Here is a 20,817-nt window from a genome sequence, read left to right as displayed (position 1 = left end):
TTGCTCTTCACACATTTCTAAAAGGTAAATTTAGGAATCTTGCAAATGTTGGTTCTTTACCACTTTAAACAGTAAAAAAGTATGTATGGTGGTAGGCTCTTGCATACCTTATCTCCCAATTTATGAAGTGCTGCAATTCTTGATGTTCTGCCATAAGTGCATCTGTCTTAATATTTAACTTACAGTCAGGAGCTGGCTTTTGAAATTAACCTTCCAGTTTTCCTCAGTACATTCTGATTCTCATCATGTTGCAGAATTTGGTTATAAAATTGTTTATGTTGTTGTAATATTTAAACCTTTAAAACCTTCATTACGTTAGCTGTGAATTAAATTAGTTCAAGTTCTTAGCATACTGTTCAACCTGCACCTTTCTGGTTGGTTTGTTTTTGTCACGTACTCTTGAGAGTAAGTTTAAGATTTTGGTAGCAGGTGTCCCCTAGCAAATTTCAAGGACATGCACATGCATATAGATGTATAAACTGCCTATTTAAAACAGTCTAAGTAAAATAGAAATAACTCAACAGTTGACATTATTACAAATGGGATGTTATCAATAAACCAAAACAGATGAGACAGGAAAAAAGTGTTTTCCACAGTTCAGGTTGTAAATTAATCTGGGTTTTATTAATAAACATTAATAATCAATGTTAATGGTGCTGTTTTTGAAGGTTCAATCACCTCAAGCAGTCCCACTGCCCAGCCTGCTGAAGTGCTGTTGCAGGCTACTCCTCCACACCGACGGGCTCGGTCTGCAGCATGGTCATACATATTTTTACCTGAGGAGGCTTGGTGTGACCTCACAATTCACCTTCCTGCAGCTGTGCTGCTCAAGGAGATCCACATCCAGCCTCACCTGGCCTCTCTGGCGAGTAAGTAGATTCGCTGACATTGCTGACAGTTCAAAAATGTGAAGGGTAGTATTTAGAAACAATACAAAGTGTAATCAGAGGAACTAAAGCTGAGAAGTTTTTTGAATAATGCCCGTAAAATATGTTCGCAAAGCTTGCTAGTTCTGCTTTCCTTGAGAATGGAAGGCCCTGCCCCTGCTCAGTTTCTTCTTGAGTGTAGTAGATGTCTTATGTTCCTGTTAATATGTCAAAAAAAACTTGTCATACTTCTCAAAACTTTCCTCAGTGAGAACATGAGGTCAGGGGTCTTCAGGCAAAATGTATGATAGTTGGAAATAAGTATGAGATTTTCAGTTCTTATTGTTGTAGCTCTGATAGGGAAAAGTGTGGTGTTTTTAGTGACAGGACTTTTCTTTATCTGAAGTCTTTGAAATAAACTGTATATACCATGTATCAAAAGGCATATCCATTTTAATGTATACCATCACACAGCTCAAATACTCCAGCTGCAGTTCTGTAGTAGTGTTTGCCTGAGATAATTTCAATAATTTTGTTCTCTTTTACAGTGATACATGTTCAACACTTAAAATTTACACGAGTACAGATTTTTAAATAGTGTTAAACCTTCTTATCTTACTCTGTAGCTTGCCCTTCATCAGTGTCTGTTGAAATAAGCGCAGATGGTGTCAATATGTTACCTTTGTCAACTCCTGTTATCACAAGCGGACTCACCTATATAAAGATCCAGTTGGTAAAAGCTGAAGTTGCCTCAGCTGTCTGCCTTCGTCTCCATCGTCCTCGGGATGCCAGTACCCTGGGGCTCTCTCAGATCAAACTGTTGGGCCTCACAGCCTTCGGAAACACCTCCTCTGCAACCGTCAATAATCCCTTCCTTCCCTCTGAGGATCAGGTCTCTAAAACAAGGTAAGGCTCTGGTATCAGTGGACAGTGTACTAGTTCGTGGTTTAGGGTTTTTTTCCATGGTGTTTTCTGCTCTGTGTCAGGTGTTTCAGTAGCAAACTATGCCTTTTTGTTTCCAATACAGAAGGCAAATATAAGCAGTAGTTCTCACTTATTTAACTGCATGCTTAAATCTGCATATGTAAAAGGGAATGTTTCACCCCTGCAATGGTGAAAGAATACAAAGCACAGGAAAGCATTAAGAGTTGCATTTTGTGTTTTTAATGAGTAGGCAGTTGTCAAAAAAAATGAAGTACCGAAATATTTCTTATTCCTATTGAAGTCAATAGAGTTACATAATTTTTGGTGCAGGAATAGAAATAGAACAATGGGATGTTTTTTGGAAGTCATATCTAATACTGGTGTTTGCAAACATTTGAGAAATAGGAACTGAATGTTGTTACAATTCCGGCATATCAGCAAGATTTCTTTTCAAAAGCTTTTATTTGGTTAGGTGACATGTTGAGTTTCTTACTCATTTTTAAATAAAAATAAAAAAAAACCTTAAAGATTTTAAAAAGAAGTGTCAAAGTTTTTCAACTTCGAATTTGATGTGTGGAGTTTTGAGATTTCTTGTTCTTAAATTTAGCCTATTAAATTGTAAAAACTCATTAATTGAAATATTTTGTCTTTGAATCTCAATGTTTATGAATTTGAAAAGAGAGCATTGGAAAGTTTTAAAAACCTTTCTTTTTCTGGGAAAAACTTTGAGACCATAAGTAAATTTAGAGAATATGAATACTGCTTAGGGTATATTTAATAAAAGCTGTATAACTGAAATTGGTCTTTGCTCTTGAATAGCAGTAAAAAAAAATTTTATAGCCAAATTATACCACTGATATATTTTTACATCAGAAAAGGTTATAATACTGACACACAAGAATAATCAGTATCTAAAGAAAGATGTGAGTGTATGTTCTTCATGTCTTGACATGTTTTATTGTGGCTTTTATTGTGGCTTTCAGCTTAATTTTGCAAGTATCTCAGGAAAGTAATGATATGATAGCCATATTCAGTAAACTTGGATATAATTTTGGTTTAGACATAACAGAGAACTTGCTCTCTTCTAATTAATAAATCTAATGCATCTAGGAGTACATTATTCCTGAAATAAAATTGTAAGTTTAATTCAAGATCTATATGTAAGTTTGCCTTTTTTTGAACTATGCTAAAGATTAAGTGTGAAAACAAGTTAACCTGCTAGTTGAGAATTTGTCAGTGAAATGATGCCATTTATTTTGCATGCAACTTAGATTGTTCATGATGCTAGTTTGAATAGTAGTGGATTTTATAAATAAAGTCTAATTAATGTGTTTCCAAATTGATTCAATTACAATAGGTTTAGTTCTCAGGATTTATTATTAAAAGGAATTCTGAGTGATATTGTCAAAGAATAAGAAAGACATGGGAGAAATGTAGTGGCTAACACATTTTTAATTGCTGTGCTTTTTCTGTATGTATTTTAAGTCATGTTCCTTAAGGTTCAGTGTAATTTATTGTAGATGTGTATGACCGTAAAAGTTTGTAATGTCAGGGGATTTGTTCAGGTGTATAATTTTAATGGGGGGCCCTCTGGTGGTCTAGTGGTTAGGATGCGGCGCTTTCACCGCCGCGGCCCGGGTTCGGGTCCCGGTCAGGGGAGTCCCCCGGGTAGATGGAGCTCGTCAGCCCTGTAAGGCCATCCATCTAAGAGAAGGTCACTCTAAACAAACCTACGTCCTGAGGACCTCACTGCCACTGTCCAAGCTTGCTCGGCCCCGGCAGATGAACCTTAGGATTAAAGGGTGGGCTCAGCTCAGCGCACGCTGTGTCTCACCTAAAAAAAAAAAATCCACTGCGCAGGCTCGAAGGGCAAAGACCCTTCCCAAATCTTCGTTCGCGAAGACTGGCCATACATACATAATTTTAATGCCAACTACTGTTGCATCTCAGCTCCTTTTAATGTAAAAAACCCAAAAAACAAGGAAAAAAAACCCAAACAAAGCAAAAAACCAAGCCAACCAAACAAAAAAACCCAATAACAATCCACAACAACCAAAAGAACCCAAACCCAAAACCACCCCACACCCTTCCACTTATATAAACACGTCCCCTTCCATCCTCCTCCCAGTAGGTTGGCCCTATTGGAAGAAATACATACGAGAATCGAGAAATCTTGAGAAACTTTGGTACTGAAACTTGCAGGCTCTTAACTCTTCCTACCCGCAAATCCTGCCTTTCTTACAATCTTAATCCAATGATTGTAACAGCATTACTAATGTTTATTACATTGTGATCTTAAATTCAGGCATTTGCTTTGCTCAGATGGTGTTTGATCATGACACAGAAGTTTTCTACAGTACTTGTCCTATAATCTAATACAGGTAGTTGTGCTATAGATGAAAAATAACATCATAAGAAAATAATACATTAGCTCATTTTTCTGTTTTCCTTTTCAGTATTGGATGGTTAAGATTATTACACCACTGCCTCACTCACATAAGTGATTTGGAAGGAATGATGGCTAGTGCTGCAGCACCCACGGCTAATCTGTTGCAGACATGTGCTGCTTTACTAATGTCACCTTACTGTGGTATGCATTCTCCAAATATTGAGGCTGTACTTGTAAAAATTGGGCTTCAGTCCACCAGAATTGGCCTAAAATTGATTGACATTCTTCTAAGAAACTGCTCAGCATCAGGGAGCGATCCTGCAGGTGAGTGCAATGTATTTCTTTTCAGTTGTTACTTAAAAACATTGCTTGTATAGAAGTACAAATACAGTGTATTTGCATGTTACTTTCAGATTCAGAATCTGGGTTGCCAGAACTTGCCACTGTGTTTTGTTATGCTTCTGAGTATCACAGTCTTTGTACGTGGGTAGTTCTGCAATAGTAGAGCAGTGCATTCAGGATTGTTTTGGGTTTTTGGAATTAGGTAATGTTTTGAAGACAAAGAGTAGGATGTGCAATGTATCCTAAGTGTCTCTTACTGTAGATACTGTGTCTAGATGTTTCAAAATAAAAAGCATCCATAAGTAGTGCTAAGGAAAACAAACAGCAATATTTGGGCAGCAATAGTCAGTATGAATTCTGAATAACACTAAGCATTGGAAGTCTTTGTATGTGGAGGCATGTAATTAAGATAGAACTACAGTCTGTATCCCACAGTGAAATTCTGCAGAAGCTGTTCTGTTAATGCACTGGGGGTTTTGTATTTATGGTTTCATACCACTTTGCTGTTTTGTGGCTTTTAAATGAAGAAAACTAAATTCCTATTTTTCCTTTTTGGAGGTTGCTAACAGAAAACACTCTTTTTAAAATGGCTTCCATGACTTCTCTTTCCGTCAGTTAGTGTTTCAGCGTAGATTGCTGTCTTTTGCTGGAATGATGTTAGATAAGAGAGTAGCTTCCGGCAGGGGAGGAGATGAACACAGTGAGAAGATGAATAGGAAATAATCTGAGGAAATCTTCAGCTGTAGTCCCATTGATGGAAATGGGAGTTAAATAAGCTTCCAGTTTGAAATAAGTGTTTGCTTCTGTGGAGCATGAGGTTTAATAGCTTTATTGGAATTAGTCATGTCTTTTTGGAATATGTTGAAGAAAATCCTACTATGTAAACTTTTAAGTCCTGTATCTGATAAATGTAATGGCTTTTCCTTTCATAGTAAGCTGAACATTGCTTTGAACATACAAAATGCTCAGTTTTGAGGCAGTGGTGTGTTTTAAGAATTGCATCCTTATGTTAATGGCGAAACTTAAATGTTAATATTGCAATTCTATAATGTCATTAGTACACTTAAAAAATATATATGTAAGTACTTCTGTTATTTCCCCTCCCCTTTTCTTTTTTTAATGCGGCAAGATCTGAATAGCCCTTTACTGTTTGGAAGATTAAATGGTCTCTCTTCTGACTCCACAATAGACATTCTTTATCAACTTGGAACAACTCAAGACCCGGGAACAAAAGATAGGTAATGTTACTTGGGTTGTCACGTGGAAACATATGCAAAAATAGTTGGCTAAATGGTGCTTGATGTTAGTGCACAAAATAAAGCTCTTTTGAAATCTGATTGTTACAAGATAGTGGAAGCGCATAAATCTGGAGAAGCTTCCTGCTTTCTCTTCTAGCTCTTTGCATGCCTTTTTTTCTGCTCTTATGAATGTGATAAAATTTTGATTTTCAACCAACTTTTCTCTCAAACACTCAGGACTCAGTTACCTGCTATATTTTCTTTTTCTGTAGAAAGTTGATATTTGGCTATCCAAGATAAGTGTTTTAAATTAATTTTAGCCCTGATCTAAGTCTTGAGAAAACAGAGCTTGAACTCACTCTTGAACTTTACTTCCAAGGAATAGATAAATGCGTAAATTGGATTACAAAAAACCAGCAAGCTAATTTGGTTTTGAGTGTTTCTTTGATCCTTTATAATGTGCAACATCATCTTGCCTTACAGAATTCAAGCATTGCTGAAATGGGTCAGTGACTCTGCAAGAGTTGCAGCTATGAAAAAAGGTGGCCGGGTCAGCTACATTTGTCCAAACAGCTCAACGAGAGAGTATGGTCTTTTGATGCCATCCCCTTCCCACTTGCATTGCGTGGCAGCAATTTTGTGGCACAGTTACGAATTGCTTGTTGAATATGATTTACCAGCATTGCTTGACAGAGAGCTTTTTGAGTAAGTATAGCAGTTTTGCAACACATTATTTTTATAACTGAACCGTTTTGTTCACTAAAATGATACAACTTAAAGTGCACTTACTCATGTTTCTGTTTATGAGATCTTTTAGCGGACTAATCTTGTTGATATTGTTTGCAGTAATTTTCACAGTACTTATAAGTGATCTTCATTAGTATACTGTTATATAAGCATTATTTTATTTGCTGTGGTATCCAGTATCTGTAACAGATAGCTGAGAACTAGGAAGCCAGGGGAATTTTTTTCTTGAAGTTTTTTATTTGGACTTTTGTTATGGCCAGTCTGATTTGAAAAAAAACAAAAGCACAAAATCTGTAGTGAATCTTCAACTATGAATTTGCTGGACATTGGTGGGTTCTAAAGAGAAGTTCACCCTAAACACTATATATGTACTCTTAGTGAGTCCGATTTGAAAATGTATGAGTTAATATTCACAATTTCTGTTGCTTAACTATCTCTTCTGTTTAAAGAAAACAAAAAAAGAGAAGCCACATAACTTTGTTTCATGTGCTTTATAGAAATGCAGCTGTTAAATTACTGTATCTAGTCAAGCATCTTTCATTTGTACCGTTGAATACAATTCCAGTTAATGAAGGGAACTTCTCACGCATGATTTTGTTGTTGCCCTTTTTCTCTTACCTTACTGTCTCCTTCAGGCGCAGACAAACATTCGAACACCAGGAAGTGTATAATTTACAGTTATAGGTACAAGCACATAGAGCTTGTATGTATGTGCAACATGATGCCTTTAGGTTCATGATTATAAGTGAGACATTTTCTGAAGACACTTCAGTGATACCGTCATATAAATAATTGTTAATTCAAAATGAACTTGTTCATTTTGAGAATCAGTTTAAGGATTTTAAATTGCAAGTCAGTCCTTTTAGCAATACACTTTAACAAAAATACATTTTCAGGATTTATTTTCACATTTGAAAAGGAAAATCTTTAACAGACTTCCTACAATGGATAGCCCATTTAGATTTATAATAGATTTATATAAGTGGGTTTCACAACTGAGTTCCTGTCTTTTGAAGGAGAGTATGTTGTTTTCATACAGGGCAAAATGAAAGAATACTAATAAAACTATTGTACTTAGTTTGACTATGCATGTTGTAGTATAGCCCCATTCCTCTACTTCCTGCCAGATATAAAACTATATCTCACATCAACCACCATCTGGAGCAAATTATAAAAAACATTTTTTAATAAATGTAAAAACATTGGTGTCAGACTTATGGGTAAATAATGTTTCTAATAAAAATAATTTTTCATGTGTATTCTTCATCCTCTTTGATATTGTAACTTTTGAAATATTTTAATGGATTCTAGCTATAACTCCCAAGTTTCTTCTTCATGTGATAACTCACTTTTTTCTTGGAAATAGTTTCTCATCATCCCCATTTTCCATTTCAATTTTTTTGCTTTGGCCAATGGATACTAATCCTTAGTTATTTTTAAATATGTATTTGGAAAAAGAAATCTTATTTTACATAGAGCATGAACTTATCCAGAAATTTTTGGCATTAGGATTGTGTGACTATATAGTTGGAGAAGAGTTTAAGTGTAGCTTAATTATATGTGGACTTTGGGAAATTGTGACTATCTTTCCAGAGTTATGGGTCATTTGGTCACTGAAATGAGTTTTGTGTTGGGGAGGGGTTTTATCAACCGTTCTCTAGATTGGTGATAAACTTTTGGTTAGACCCGTGCTCTGTTCTGCTTTCTCAGAGTGCCCTTAGACTAAACACAGAATAACACTTCCATCCAGAAGAGGGAAAAACAATCCTTATCTTCAAATGGGAATGTAATATATAATGATACATCCAAACTTACTTAATAACCTAGCATTGAAGTGGCACAAGTGTGTGTTCACCTTCGTATGTAAATGTTAAGCTAATGTAACTTATATATGGGGTCAAGGTACTGGGAATGCAGTTTGGAAAACTGTGGGAGATTTTTTAAGTACTTCACCTACTCTAAACAAGTCTGTGTGAAGAAAGGATTTCACTATTTTACAAGTACCACTTCTGAAATTTAGGCTTGAATAACAGGAGCTAAATTAGCTTCTGCATTCATGTGGCTTGGATTAGCATTCAAACAGATAGTACTTGGATGTGAGGTCAAAGGTAGGTGGGATTTTAATATCTCTGAGGAATAATTCTGTTGTTAACTTGCATCCTAAATTTAAGTTAAACAAGGGGATAGCAAAGGTAACATTGTTCAACCAGCAAGATTGCTGCTACTTTCCCTTTTTTTTGCAGCATCTTTAGGTAGAAGCCCAGTAAAGCAAATCCTAAAAAAATTTTGGAAAGACGTTAAATTACTTTCAGTTCTTACAGAGGATGGAGAACTGTGCATGTGTGTGAGATCCTAATAGCTGCAGCACAAAGAGATTGCAGTTGGTTAAAAAACAGATGTCGACAACTGACAAAAGACTGAAATCTGTTTTTCGTGTGCAGCATACCAGAAAAGTTGGGTTTATATCTATTTTAAATACAATACGAGGAAAGTAATTTAAGCATACAGTTAAGAAATGCCTTCTGGGTAATCAGTGTCCTGCTTTCAGGCTCAGCACAGTGTTTTACAACAGCATCTACAATAGTTAATCATAAATATGGAAAGATGGTTTATGAACTAATGGAAAAAATGGAAATATGAGTGGCAAACTGTGTATTGACATGATTTTCTGTCTTCTTCAGGTCACTGTTTAACTGGTCCATGTCTCTTCCCTGCAACATGGTTTTGAAGAAAGCTGTTGACAGTTTACTTTGCTCAATGTGCCACATCCACCCAAATTATTTTTCCTTACTGATGGGATGGATGGGTATCACTCCTCCTCCAATGCAGTGTCAACACAGACTGTCTATGACTGATGACAGCAAAAAGCAGGACCTTAGTTCGTCTTTAACAGATGACTCTAAAAATGCACAAGCCCCTCTTGCACTAACAGAATCTCACCTGGCTACTCTTGCTGCCTCATCTCAGTCTCCTGAAGCTATCAAGCAGTTATTGGACTCAGGTTTGCCTTCACTGCTCGTAAGAAGTCTTGCTAGTTTTTGCTTTAACCATACTTCTAGCTCTGACTGCACTGCACAATCAATGGATGTCACCCAGGACAGGCTCAGGAGGCATCACGTTCCACAGCACTTTAATAAAATGCCTATCACGGCAGACCTGGTTGCTCCTGTTCTCAGGTTTTTGACAGAAGTTGGCAACAGCCACATGATGAAGGATTGGTTGGGTGGCTCTGAAGTCAATCCACTGTGGACAGCACTTTTATTTCTGTTGTGCCATTCTGGTGCTACCTCTGGAGGACACAATATGACGGCGCAGCAGACCAGTGCAAGATCTAGCTTGCTTTCTTCGACTGTAACAACAGGATTGACCACTCAGCAGAGAACAGCAATTGAAAATGCAACAGTTGCTTTCTTCTTACAGTGCATCTCTTGCCATCCCAATAACCAGAGACTTATGGCACAGGTGAGAGAGAAAAATAATAATGTTTTAATTTATTAGTAACTTCAACTAACTTTCAAAACTTTCTATGTTTTTTAGCTTTCTTTCGTATAATTTGGAGTTTTGTAAGCTGTTATTGACTGGGAAAGTTTTATATTAAAATTGTTAGCTTTTTGATCTGAGTCTGAAAAGTATAAAAGTGTTTTGGCATGGCCATGCAGTCCTGTGTTTAGATTTCTATTCCTCTTGGTTTAGAGGAATAAACTTTAGACCAAAATGCAAAAGACTGTGTTTAATTGGATAGGTCTAAACTTCTGTGAAATGGACTTTGAACATCAAGCTTCATACACATATTTAATATTAGTCACCTAAGGAAATTTCTTGGGAAGTTTGCTTGTGCAACCTGTGTCCGAGGAAATACAGGCTATGTATTGCACAATATGGCTTTGCATTTGCCATTCTAGTGCAAAATCAACTACCTTCCTCACAGTCATTAACCTTGCCAACCTAGCTGAATAAGAGTATAATGAAAAAAAGGGTTTTTCAGTATTAAGAATGATGATGCCCTGGGAAGAGGTAGACCTCAGTAAAAAAATTGGGTCAGTTCTCTGTTAATGGCTGGTAGTAATACTGCAGTGGGAAATTTTTGCTTTAGAAATTCAAAAGCTGTGTTTCTAACTATTTTGAGGTTTTTATCTTTTTGAGTAGTCTATGTATTCATAATTGCTTTACCATAGTCAGTGTTTAGAACTTTTATATAAAAAGTCAGTGTTTAGAACTTTTATATAAAGAGCCTTATTTGCTACTGGTATTTTCTTCAGTGGTGCTCATTTCTGATCTGGTTTGAATGATAACTGGAAGGTAAATCTCAGGCACTGCCTATCGTGGCCATGTAGAGCTGTATTTTAGAGACCTAAATATAGAAATATTTTAAATCTGATGTCATTTTGCATTCTCAGGTTCTCTGTGAATTGTTTCAGTCCTCTCCTCAGCGTGGGAACCTCCCAACCTCTGGAAATATTTCAGGATTTATTAGAAGGCTTTTTTTGCAGCTGATGCTGGAGGATGAGAAAGTGACTTTGTTTCTTCAGTCCCCTTGTCCAGTAAGAATTTTTGATACCGTATGGTAAACGTGGAATAAATTTAGCCTTTATAAACTAAGTGTGGGTATATTCAACTTTGAAATGTCACACAGCAGCTTTTCCTGCTGCACAGATGGAATTCTGGAAAGTGCTGTTGAATTGTAAGTCGGCATTTTAGAAAAAAATTCAAGGCACTGTGTTAAGATAAAGTCATCTTGTTGAAAATATACTGCTTCTGAAGGATCTGACAACTGAATTTATCTTACATAAGACTTTTTATAAGTATCCTTGCACACTAGCAGCAAATATAGATAGAATATCTAGTCCTTTCAGTAGTCCTTATCTGTTTCATTAAGGATTGGTCATAGTCAAAATTGGTGGAGATCCTTCAGCATTAGCCAAAATGCCATGAATAAATTCTTGAGTGACAAATACTTGAATTAATTTATAAAGCAGATGTATGCTTTATGCTTCCACATGCTTCACTGGAACAGAACTGTAATTAATGTCTGAAGTGCTCTCCATTGAAGGCTGTGAATAAAAAAAAATGGGAAAAACAGAAGTTATTAAAAGATCTGATACTCTCACCCATGGAAAAAAATATTTTCTGTTTTGGTTTCTGCATCTCAGAAGTAAAGTACTACATGAGATATATGACAGGGAAACTGGATCAGATAGTATATAAAATGGAAAAGGAGAGACAAATACAGTTTTACCACAAACATTTAAATGTGTGTTTTAACCTGTCTGACTAGTTGTTAACAGGACCATTGATAATGTAGTAAAGTAACATCAGTTTTCTCCTAATTTTTTTATGTACAATGGATTTTCACAGAAAACTGTTACTAGATGGAAAAGCAGGAAAAAAATCTTGAAATTGTCATAATTCAGTTTCTTCTATTAAAAACACCGGGAAACAGTCATCTGTTTTTACTGAGATGATTCCTCCTCTAACAAGAGAAAAACGTTAAAAATAATGTGAATGTAGAACATATGCTTCTAGTACATCCAACAGCATAACTTTTCAAAGATTGGATCCCTATTTTTATCTTTAAAGTTCTTACCAAAACAGAGAATGATATAAAATGTGAACAGGACTCAGTCTAAAATATAATAAAATATTTGAAATGTTTTAACTAGTCGTGGCTTAGTTATATGTCATAATAGGAAAAAGTAGATATTAAGTCTAGAATAAACTTCCTCCTCAAGTCAGAGCAACAGAGAAACATCATCTTCCTCTACTCCAAGTATATTGTGATTTTTCTAATTTAATTTCAGAATTAACTTTTCATTTCATAAATAATCGCAAGTCTCAGACAATCAGTTTTTCTCTCATATTACAGCTGTGTAAAATAATTGGGTTTTTTAAAGCAAAGATGATATCGTACTGTTTCTGATCCTAAAACTATTCTAGGCTTTCAAAGCAAATTATTTTGAGTTAAAAAAATTAAACTTGTCCTAACTTGATGCATTTTTACTGTATACCTCCAACGTGAAAGATATGTCACGGGTTTTTTTTAGCACACTAAGAATTTAGCTTTATCTTGCCAAGGTGGCTTTATAAGAGTTTTTATTTCTCAGTGTTAAAGTTATGTTAAATGTTGACTGTTTTTTCCTTTCAGCTGTACAAAGGTAGAATTAATGCTACTAGTCATGTAATTCAACATCCAATGTATGGAGCTGGACACAAATTTCGTACCCTTCACTTGCCTGTCTCAACAACTCTGGCAGAGGTTCTTGATCGTGTGTCAGGCAAGTTTGCAGTAGCTCATGGTTTTGGTTTTGTTTTTTTTAAGATACAGTTTCAGAAAAAAGAATCTCTTATTGTTTGTTTGACTATACAAATGATACTGCAAATATAAGTCTTTAAAACACTATGTCTTTCATCTAGTCACTAAAATATTCCCAGTTATGTTAGTTAAATATCCTGAAACTTAGTCATATATATCAAGGTGGAGATGAAATCATTTTGCTGTTAAAAGGACATATTTCTGTGAAATACATTTACCTTTGCTTACAAAATGAAAATTGAAAACCATCATTTACTTTTAGATATTAATTTTTAAATTTTACGCAATGAGAAGATAATGTTAAGGCATGAATTTATTTGTTTGTTTTTTAAAGTTTAATACTTTCAGTTATACTACTCTAATATACATGGACAGATGAACCCCTCTGTAGGGAACTCTGTTGACCAGGGCTTCACAGACCATAATACGGATTTTGACACCTGACTGGTGAATATCTTAATCTTAGAATGAATCTCACCTTTAACTTTATTCAATACTTATTTAATTATTACTTTATTTAATACTTTAGAAAACAAAACTGTATGTTAAAGATTAGGGTTAATGATCTTTTTTAAAATTTTTAAATTTAGTTAAAGAGTAGAATTCATACTGAAGATGTCATGTCCATGCTAAAGCTCTGCAGGTAAAACCAGGCAAGATGCAAGTTCATTCTCCTCCAGTAATAAATAGAGCAAAAATTGTTTGGACATGTTATATGATAAATCAGTTTTGTAAATGTCTAATTAAAAAAAAAAAAAACAAACACACAACAACAAGCCCAGGAATTCCTCTTTATTCTTAAGATGTGGTTCTCAATAATGTCAAAGAAAAGTCAAAGACCATTACAGCAATTATGGTTTTGCCATATTGGCACACTGAAGGGCGTGCACTTAGTTGCACACCCATCTGTGTAGGTATGTGTGTTCTTACAGGTAGGTTTACTTGTATGTGTACTTTTTTGGAAAGTGTAGATCAACTTCTAATTTGTGAGGCAAATGAAGATAAGAGGAATTATTGCTTTGTTAGGGCAATAAATATGTTGCCTAACAAGCTGATAGTACTAAAGTACTCGACTGTTTTAATGTACTAAATGGTAAAATGGTATTTGGCAGAATACTAGATAGAACAAGATGTGCTTTGGGATTTTAATCCAAAAATATTGATTCCTAGCAAAATGCTGGGAGTGTTATTTAGCAAGGAATTGTTCGCTATTTCTGATAGAGTTCTGTATTTATTTACTGTCCGAACACAGTCATGTGTAGAATGTGACTAAGGTCTTTGTGACCACAAACTGCACAAGGAACTAATTACTGAAATGAGTGAGATGGTCACTTCATATGAGGTAGGGATCAGTTGTTGAGCAGTGACATAAACTGTACTGAATAGCTGCCTTAGTGGTGCATTGTGGTCAACTTGATAGCCAGCACTAATAAGGATTGGAGAGGGGAATGTGATGATGTGATAGACTGTAATGTCTGTAATTGAAAATGGTCAGATGCTTACTTTGTAGGGCACCATAACTTTGGGTTTTGCTACAGAATTGTTGAGCCCTAACTTAACACTCATTTTAAATTGGAAGAATTAATGGAAACGTTAAGGTTCACTGATGTTTCCATCCCTCACCTAATGTGATTTCTCTGACTCAAAAACTTTGTGATTCTTGTATGCCATTCTGTGAAGTCCATGGTTAGGACAGAGTGAAGAAGACTTGAATGTATGAGGAGTAAACTGTGTGTTTGGGGTGAGAGGGAGAGAGAAGGGATAGACTGGGTGGGAAAAGAAAGAAAAGACTGTCACCACTGCAACAATTGGAAGTCATGAAGATCCTGTGTCAGTCTGTCCCTTGGGTTAACTTCTTTTCTCTTAACTACACTGTTAATGTCTCAAATTAATCATGTGATACTTTCTCCACAAATAAATCACAATAAGCATATTCATTTTGTATATTTTCTCCCAGCTTTACAAAAAAAAGGGGGTGGGAAAAGAGAGTCTAAAATCATTGCTAAATCTCCTGCTTACATCCCTTCACCATAGGAAGAAAATGTGCAGTACACTGCAGATAACATTGTCTAGAATGAGTACCAGTTGCTTTGTACTTCGTGCACTTTACTCTTAAGTTACTCATCTTGGCTGGTCAGAAAAATTGAACAACAAATCTGGGTATCACCTGAGTAGAAAAAAATGCCATTGCTTAAGCTTCCTTAATCATTTTATTAATGACCTTTAATGGGATAAAGCTAGAGCAACTCATTAAACTGCTAGAGCAGTTTAATAATAATGGTAGGAATAGTGATGAGAATTTTTTGAAAAGGCAACACCCAGCCTCATATATATATATAGGTATATATACACACAAGTGTATATATAGAGAGAGCAAGTGTGAGAATGTTGGGTCCTGAGTAGCAGCAGTTTCACACTCTGTATCTTCTTTGGTCTCCAATACTGTCTAATACAGACATAACTAATGTCTTCAGGCACAAATCATAATGTATTTCCAAGCAGCCAAACCACATCCCTTTCAGCACCTCATCCACTGGTGACGTACAGTTAAAGGTAGTTTGATAGTACTTTTAGGTCTTGAGTCTGGTTATGCCTTAAAGCTGCTGTGGCTGTGTGGAAACAAGTTAATACTCAGAAGCAATTAGAGAATCATTTGGCCGTTTTGGTACCAGTGTTGTACCTCACAAGCTGTGAAATGGTCCATTGTCACCAATCATCAGTGATTTAATAGATTAGATTAGATTTAATAACTTGCTGATACTTGTGATCTACACTAATGATTGAATCAAAATGGTTGAACTGTAGTAATCTAATGTTCACTTAAGCAAACAGTTCAGGTTTTGGATATGTAATGTACTTTAGGCATCTTCCAATTTCAAAGGAACAGTCATAGTTGCCACTACTGGAATTGGATCAGTATGTAATACAAGATACTCAGACCTAAATAAAACATTTATTTAAGTAAGTGTACAGCTGTCCTTAAAAAAAACCAACAAACAAAGTTTCGGAATTTCTTTTTTTGTTCCGTTTTTGTTGTTGTTGTTTTGTCGAGATTTTTTTTTTTTGGTTCATGGGGTTTGGGCTTGGAGGGGGATTTTTTGCTTAATCTCAGTTTTGGTTGATTGAAATGGTGTAGTTGTTTTTTTTAACATGAATACATTTGACTCATCAAGTAATGGTTTTAAACTGCTACAGATTTAAATTGTTAGATAACAGATTTTGGGGGAAGAAGGAACCCAAATTACCACAATACCTTAATTCACAGATATTTACAAGACTATTGTTGTCGGTGTTGGAACTCTGAGACGCTAAAATAGTTGAGAATAGCCTTATTAACAACTTAGAAACTGAAATAAAATCAACTTGATATCTCAAAATACCTTTCTCTCCTCTCTTTTTTTTGGTTTGTTTTTTTATTTTTCCCCTCTGTAGATACACCCAGTATTACAGCTAAGCTAATTAATGAACAGAAGGAAGATAAAGAAAAAAAGAACTATGAAGAGAAAGAAAAAGTTAAAGCAGAAAATGGATTTCAGGACAATTACAGCGTTGTTGTTGCTTCTGGTATGTTGGGGGTTTTTTTCTACCTTTTAAATAATAGATCTTTCTCATGCTAAAAGGGGGGGGGAGAAAATGTCTACGAACAATTAATTTTACTACTAATAATGGTTACAAAAATTGTAGTACCCAGTTAATGTAACTGACTGTTAGGCAACTACGATTGGTTCCTGGTAGAACAGCTGCTTCTAGCAGATTACATACTTTGACAAATTTGTATCTAAGTATGTGTGTCAGTGATATCTTCATTAATACTGTTGCTAGGATATTTTACAGGATTCTGTAAAGACACACCTGGAGCTTGGTGGGTATTATTACCTCTACCTTCTTGCAGTAGCTGGTGCATCATTATTTAATCACCTCTACTCCCAAAATATGCTTTGGAAATAAAAGGATCCATATACTATGTGTAACAGCTGGTGGTACTCTGCTAAAAACTGTCACATGGAGATGTAAGCATAAAACCATTCCACTTGGAAGCAGCAAATACTGGAGTTTCTTCCAAAGCATTCACCTTCTAAAAACCTAATGTGAAGAACCTTGTGAAATCTTTCATGTAAACCATTTTCCTCCAAAACTACTGTTAGAGGATATAGATTGAATATAGTAATTTTTCAGTGATACTCAAAGATTACAGTTCAGACAACAGCTGTAGAGGTTGTTAGTGTTTCAGTTTGAGATTCTGGGGAGTGTATTTGTGAGAGAGGGATTAATGAACTTCAAGCTATTCTTTTCCTATCTGGCTTTCTGCCTTCATTGAGATACCTCAAGTTCATTTACACTTCATGAAGCATGAAGGAGAGATACTGATTTCCTTTGACTTTTGGCACCAATATTTCTTAAGCTTTTTATTTTGGCTCTTTAGATGTAGATATAACTTTTAACTCAAATGTTGAATAGGGCAGCAGTTTTGTGGATCTTGGTATATGTTAAAAACAACACATCTGATGTTAATTACACCACCTTTATCTGATGAGGTATTTACAGTAGGTGCCACTTAAACGTGGTAAACGTTTTAGGAATATCTAAACTATTAATAGGTGCAAGCAAAGGGTTGAAACATGAATAAAGAATCTAGGAAGAAAGAAAAATATTATGCCAACCTTGAAAATAGGACATAGCATAGTTAGTCATATCTCATCCCAGCTGCATTTCCAATTCTACTGCCTGATATAGCCCATTACATATTAGAAAGAAGCAGATTTAAGTTTTTTTCTTATTTTGATTCTAATTTTTTCCAGTTAAGTAAAAGAGTTTAAATGTAAACTTATTTCATTTGCATTTGTTTTTACTACCTGTTTGTGAAATCTTTTCTTATTTTGTCATTGATTTTTCATATATTCTGGCAATTTTTTTACGTGAGTCCTCAGAGTCTCACGTAACCAGTATTTAACTATTTACATATTGGTAGAATTAATAAAGAGCAAAGGTGGTATTTGGAGCCTGATCTTTCTGAAGTAAGCTACTTTAGTATACTGAGATTATTGGAGCATGCATTGTGTATTTGAGCTGCTCCTAATGATCAGCTGAAACCAGAGTGTATTACAGCATTTCAAGTGTGGATGTTTAGTCTTGCAGTTGCTCCTGGATAATGATGTTAGTAATTGTGTGTGTCTTTGTATCTTGGCCTGCTGGCTTTTTAACTTTGTCTGTCACCTGCTTACAAGGGTACATGATTGTAGTATAATTTTGCTGTACTTTAAGTCAACTTAAGCTGTCCCAAAATAAGGCAGTCTTGCTATGTAAGATCAGTAAGCTTTTATGTAGCTATTCTACCTTATAATTTTCATGTAGTGCTTACTTCAAATGTTTTGAGCTAGGCAACTTTAAAAGCACATTTAAAAATACTTTTCATATGGTACTGTCAGTACTGCAGCTGAAGTCTCCTTCATAGGCTAGACAAGTGGTTGTTATCTGTCTATATGTCTGTCAATTTGAAAAATTTTGCCTTTCTTGCTTTCAGTTGTAGAGACAACTTAAAAAAGTTCTATTGTAGGGCCCATTGTGAGACACACTTTAACTAGAGCAGAATCAGAATGGCTTTTGCTTTTTTTATGGATGATACCTAGTACAGTTATGGTGTATGTTTAGGGCTTAGGAGAATGCACAACCTCTAACTGTAAAAATACTAGGATTATATGCAAATATATTTTATATATGAATGCTATTCTGGTATTTGATTAGCCAGTGAGGTAAAATTCTACTTTTTTTCTATCATTGAAGGTACTGACTACATTGTATCTTGGCTAACTGAAGGTATTAAATACTAGAACAACTTTTGATATTTTTATTTTCATACTAGGTTTGAAATCTCAGTCAAAAAGAGCTGTTTCATCCACCCCTCCACGTCCACCGTCGAGGCGAGGAAGAGTGATGACAGATAAAGTAGGTTCGTCTTCCTCAGGAGGAGAATCTTCCAGCAAGACCATTAGTGTTCCAGTCTTTAATCTATACCATAAACTTCTACCAGGTAACTTTAATAATGCATTTTAAACACCAAAATTATGGTTTTTTCAGTGGCTGATACGTCATCAGGAAGTAGTTACAATGCTAATGGCCATCTTTATCTTTCTATTGAGCGTCTTTGAAGTGTGGAGCCCTTCTGGGCTTGTAACGGCTTTCAACTGGAAAGCATTACAGTCTCTTCAACTGCAGCATTATAGCGTCATAGTGGCTTGAAAAAAATAACAATTATGTTGATCTTCCTTGAAGTTTAATTCCTTGTTCCTAAACTAAATCTCAAAAAGTTTCCGCTTTCACTCACAAATGAAAGCAGGGTGGGTTTGTGAGGTGACTCACTTTCCACATTTTCTTTCACCTACAAGACAGAACTGAACTGATATTAGTGCCCTGTTATTTCATGTTCTGAATGGGCAACCAACTTGCATTGCTCCCTGGAAGGTTGATTTGCCAGTTCAGAAATATTCTTGAATTCCATAAAATTTGTGTTTTAAAAAACAGCATGTCCCAAGCAGTTAGTCATGTTTTACGTATAGCAGATATGTTCTCACATTTTTATGAGCTATCTGGACAAAGCTGGTGGCAAGGCTGGCAATCTCTCTTGTATAGAGAGAGGTTGGTGTGACTGCTGTGACTTAGATCAAGAAAAACAGGACAGAAACATCTGTGCAACACTTCAGTATTATGCAGAAGAGCTTCTATCTGTTTTATAGAATAAAAACAAGGAACCAGCTGATGGAATTAAGTGGTTAACTTCTGATCAAAGTCATTTTCACCCATAAAATCTTAATTTGAAACTTAGTACCAAATTACTGGCTTTGAGGCTATCCTGACAATTATTAGGGGGATCATATACTTGGATTAAAATATCTAAAATTGATAGGCTAAACCTGGTGGGATGAATCCTGTGATTGGTGTGCCATGATGGATGGTTACAGGCTCTTCAGAAGTGATAAGGAGGGCGGGCGACCATGAAGCACAGCATCACCAGCTGGTCTAGGGAGTAGGTTGTCCCACTCTGCTCTGCACTGGTGCGGCCTCACCTTGAACATTGTGTGCAGTTTGGGCACTGCAATATAAGAAAGATATTAAGCTGTTAGAGAGTGTCCAAAGGAGGGCAGCGAAGATGGTGAAGGGCCTTGAGGGGAAGCCATGGGAGGAGCAGCTGAGCTCACTTGATCTGTTCAGCCTGGAGGAGACCTCATTGCAGTCGACAGCTTCCTTGTGAGGGGAAGAGGAGGGGCAGGCACTGATCTCGTCTCTGCGGTGACCAGTGACAGGACCGGAGGGAATGGCCTGAAGTTGTGTCAGGGAAGGTTTAGGTTGGATATTACCAAAAGATTTTTCTCCCAGAGGGTGGTTTGGCACTGGAACAGGCTCCCCAGGGAAGTGGTCACAGCACCAAGCCTGACAGAGTTCAGGAAGTGTTTGGACAATGCTCTCAGGCACATAGTGTGATTCTTGGGGCTGTCTTGTGCAGGGGCAGGAGTTGGACTTTGATTGTTATGAGTCCTTTCCAACTCAGGACATTCTATGATACTGCAGTTTTGGAGACAAGATCAAAACCCAGTGCCTATTTTCAGTATCTAGCTGGTAAAGGTAACTGCTGATGGTAATGTAGAACATTCTGTGTTTGTGATCTGGTTGGTCATGTCTTGTGCAGCAGACAGTTGTTACAAAAAAATAAACCATGCAAAGCAGAATCAGTGATGGCAAAAAGGACATGAACTTGCACAATGGCAAGGCACTTTTAATTTTTATTTTTAGACACTATCTTCAGTTGAAGAAACAGGCTGTTAGCAAAGACCTCTTGGATGTTGTGTAACTTAATTAAGTGCAGTCAGGATGAAATGGGCATGCTCCATCTAAAATATTTCATGTGTAAGTCTACTTTTTGTCAAGAAAAATTATTCTGCCTTCAGAGTAACTTGTAATTTCAGGGAAGAACATATTCATAATCAATGAAGTGGCCAAAACCTGGAG

The 20,817-nt window shown here is 36.0% G+C and overlaps 1 protein-coding gene across 8 annotated transcripts in view; it reads left to right on the top strand.

Moving 5' to 3' along the window:
• Positions 1-20,817, top strand: part of BIRC6 (baculoviral IAP repeat containing 6) — a 171,184-nt gene that overhangs the window by 90,572 nt on the left and 59,795 nt on the right. For 7 of the 8 annotated variants that reach the window (XM_032681685.1, XM_032681684.1, XM_032681687.1 and 4 more), the window contains 10 exons: positions 669-869; positions 1,493-1,772; positions 4,247-4,503; positions 5,651-5,759; positions 6,243-6,464; positions 9,188-9,968; positions 10,904-11,047; positions 12,649-12,778; positions 16,249-16,380; positions 18,677-18,844. In XM_032681685.1, coding sequence (XP_032537576.1) covers positions 669-869; positions 1,493-1,772; positions 4,247-4,503; positions 5,651-5,759; positions 6,243-6,464; positions 9,188-9,968; positions 10,904-11,047; positions 12,649-12,778; positions 16,249-16,380; positions 18,677-18,844 — 2,424 coding nt within the window. The remainder of the gene's footprint in view (positions 1-668; positions 870-1,492; positions 1,773-4,246; positions 4,504-5,650; positions 5,760-6,242; positions 6,465-9,187; positions 9,969-10,903; positions 11,048-12,648; positions 12,779-16,248; positions 16,381-18,676; positions 18,845-20,817) is intronic. The other variant, XM_032681688.1, reaches the window with a different exon arrangement.

Source organism: Chiroxiphia lanceolata, chromosome 3, assembly GCF_009829145.1.
Source record: "Chiroxiphia lanceolata isolate bChiLan1 chromosome 3, bChiLan1.pri, whole genome shotgun sequence".
NCBI classification, from domain to species: Eukaryota; Metazoa; Chordata; class Aves; order Passeriformes; family Pipridae; genus Chiroxiphia; species Chiroxiphia lanceolata.
This window is presented reverse-complemented; position numbering and strand designations above follow the sequence as displayed.